We start from the raw sequence: 2,417 nt of genomic DNA, 5'->3' as shown, positions 1-2,417 counted from the left end.
AGGAACAAAACGCGCCGGTTTCTATTATCAAAATACCAGGAGCAGATTAATACCTTCCTGTTAGAATCAAATTCAGCTGGTAGTTGCTCTACTCACAACATGACCTTCATTCCTCTCACATGTACACTATCAATCACGTATTCAAGTATATATAGTAAGCAACAAAATGGATTCTTGAATTCAAAAAGGAAAGGCAACGAACGACAGCACCGCCATCGGCGAGAGAAAGAGGGGAGTATCCATTCATCCATTCACACCATAAAGATGAGAAAGCGACGCGATCCTTCTTCTTCCCCAGCAAGAAAGAAAAGCCCCACTTTAGAAGCCGGCCATCTCCCGAGGACCCATCCGCGAAACCGCGCCAAACCCAATCCCAGCCGTCCACCTGCCAACCCCGCGCAGATCCGACGGCCCGGGCGGACGAAGTCCCAGCGGCCGGGAGGGGCAAACCGGTACTTCCCCACCGGTGGCTCCGCCCACCCCCCTTTATCTCCCCCTCCCCCACCTCCCGGTCCTCGTCCCTGGTGACGCCCCCAATCGAGCCGAGCTCCTCGCGATTCCCAATCCCCGCACGCCTCCTCGCCCTCCTCCTCCGGCCCCGCCGCCGCCGCCGCCTCGCCACAGGGTTAGGGTTCGCTCGCCCCCTCCTCCACCCTCCCCGGTTTGATCTGTTCCGTTCGGCGCTCGATTCGGCGTCTCCTCTGTCGATCCGCGTGGGTTTTGTTCTCGACGAAGGAGTTCTGTGTGGCTCTTCCGCCCTGTGCGGCGATCGACGGAAGGGGGCCGTGTTCTGTGATGCTCGCGGCGCCGTTCGGTGGTTGGTCCGTTTTGGGTAGAAGTCTTTGCGTGTTGTTTTCTCCTTTTCTGTTCCTTCTGGGTGGAAATGATTAGATTTACCTTTTTTTTCAAATTAAAGCCGTCCGGATTAGATGAATCACGCGGTGCGGCTGGCGCACGTTGTGTTCGATTTACCATCTCTCGGGAGAAATTTTCGGTTTTCGAGATTTGAATTCGGTGCCCTGTTCCTCGTCTGGACCGTCGGCGAAATGGAAGTAATAAGTGGCTCTTGGTAGCGGTGGTTGGGGAGAAGTCGCTTTTGACATGTTGATTTCCTAGAAATCAGGATCTTGTTTCTGAAAGCGGTGCGCTCCTCCCCGCAACTACGATTGTTTGTGCCTGGAAGTTACAATTCGTATTATAGTACGATTCGGATTCTTGTTGCGTGGCTCGATTTGGTCGCTTGCTCTTGGAAGATTGCAATTGATTCTTCCTCTTTCGATGCTGATGTTTACCGTTGTCTGTTCTGTGTGCAGCTCACGGTTATTCAAGATGGAACACAAGGAGGCGGGTTGCCAGCAGCCGGAGGGCCCAATCCTATGCGTTAATAACTGTGGCTTCTTTGGCAGTGCCGCGACCATGAACATGTGCTCCAAGTGCCACAAGGAGATGGTCATGAAGGAGGAACAGGCCAAGCTGGCTGCCTCCTCCTTCGATAGCATCGTCAACGGTGGCGACGGTGGGAAAGCACCTGTTGTTGCGGCTGTAGCCGCGAACGCAGAGGTGGCGGTTGCTCAAGTTGACGTGAAGGCGCTCGTTGTGCAGCCTGCTGCTGATGTTGCAGGCACCAGCGAAGCTGTTGCCGTGAGCCCCAAGAGGAAGGAGGGGCCGAATCGGTGCTCAACTTGCAGGAAGAGGGTTGGGCTGACGGGATTCAACTGCCGCTGCGGTAACATGTACTGTTCGCTGCATCGCTATTCCGACAAGCATGACTGCCAGTTCGACTACCGGACTGCAGCTAGGGATGCCATCGCCAAGGCCAACCCAGTGGTGAAGGCAGAGAAGCTCGACAAGATTTAGGTGTCCCACAGGGAAGAAATGGTTGCAATCTGCCAAGGTTCATCATCCGTCTTTGCTGTGCCATCCTTGCACCTCCCTTTCTTGTTGGCTGCCGCATTTCCTAAATTGTACGGCATTGTGATGCACACTGCGTCGTGGCAGCTGCAAGAACTCAATCCTCAGTCATTCCGAATGGTTTGCGTGTTGTGTAACTTTATTCATGGTGGTTTTTTCGGTCAGTATTGTGGCTTCTCATTTTAGCTAGCTCTGTTATGTACTATTGTCCCATGTGTGTTAAATTCTGATCAGTAATAGTAGCCAGCAATGGTTCATCATATTGCGTGTGGGTTCATTTTCCATGTTTGAGTATGTTCAATTCAATTATGTTTATGGTTGTATAGTTGGTGTTCTCATTGTTGTTAGTTTGGAAAATTGTACTTGGCTAGTTCTCCACTCTCAAATATACATCCAAATCGAAGAGCAGTGAGAAACATGGTTCTGGTTCTCAAGTTTTAGTTCTAGAACACGCGAGAGCAATGGCAAACATGGTTACAGTTCTTCTTATATGTCATTGCTCTAAT

General features: G+C 51.7%; 1 protein-coding gene across 1 annotated transcript; it reads left to right on the top strand.

Annotated features, from left to right (window-relative positions):
- The first annotated feature begins 474 nt into the window (after positions 1-474).
- LOC125517561 (zinc finger A20 and AN1 domain-containing stress-associated protein 4) lies at positions 475-2,171 on the top strand. The gene is made up of 2 exons (XM_048682764.1): positions 475-625; positions 1,314-2,171. The coding sequence occupies exon 2, from the start codon at positions 1,330-1,332 to the stop codon at positions 1,855-1,857; it is 528 nt and encodes a 175-aa protein (XP_048538721.1). The 5' UTR covers positions 475-625; positions 1,314-1,329; the 3' UTR covers positions 1,858-2,171.
- The last annotated feature ends 246 nt before the right edge of the window (positions 2,172-2,417 follow it).

Source organism: Triticum urartu, chromosome 6, assembly GCF_003073215.2.
Source record: "Triticum urartu cultivar G1812 chromosome 6, Tu2.1, whole genome shotgun sequence".
NCBI classification, from domain to species: Eukaryota; Viridiplantae; Streptophyta; class Magnoliopsida; order Poales; family Poaceae; genus Triticum; species Triticum urartu.
This window is presented reverse-complemented; position numbering and strand designations above follow the sequence as displayed.

Excerpts from the sequence above, each read along its gene's own strand:
- LOC125517561 (XM_048682764.1), top strand. The coding sequence starts at position 1,330 with ATGGAACACAAGGAGGCGGGTTGCCAGCAGCCGGAGGGCCCAATCCTA.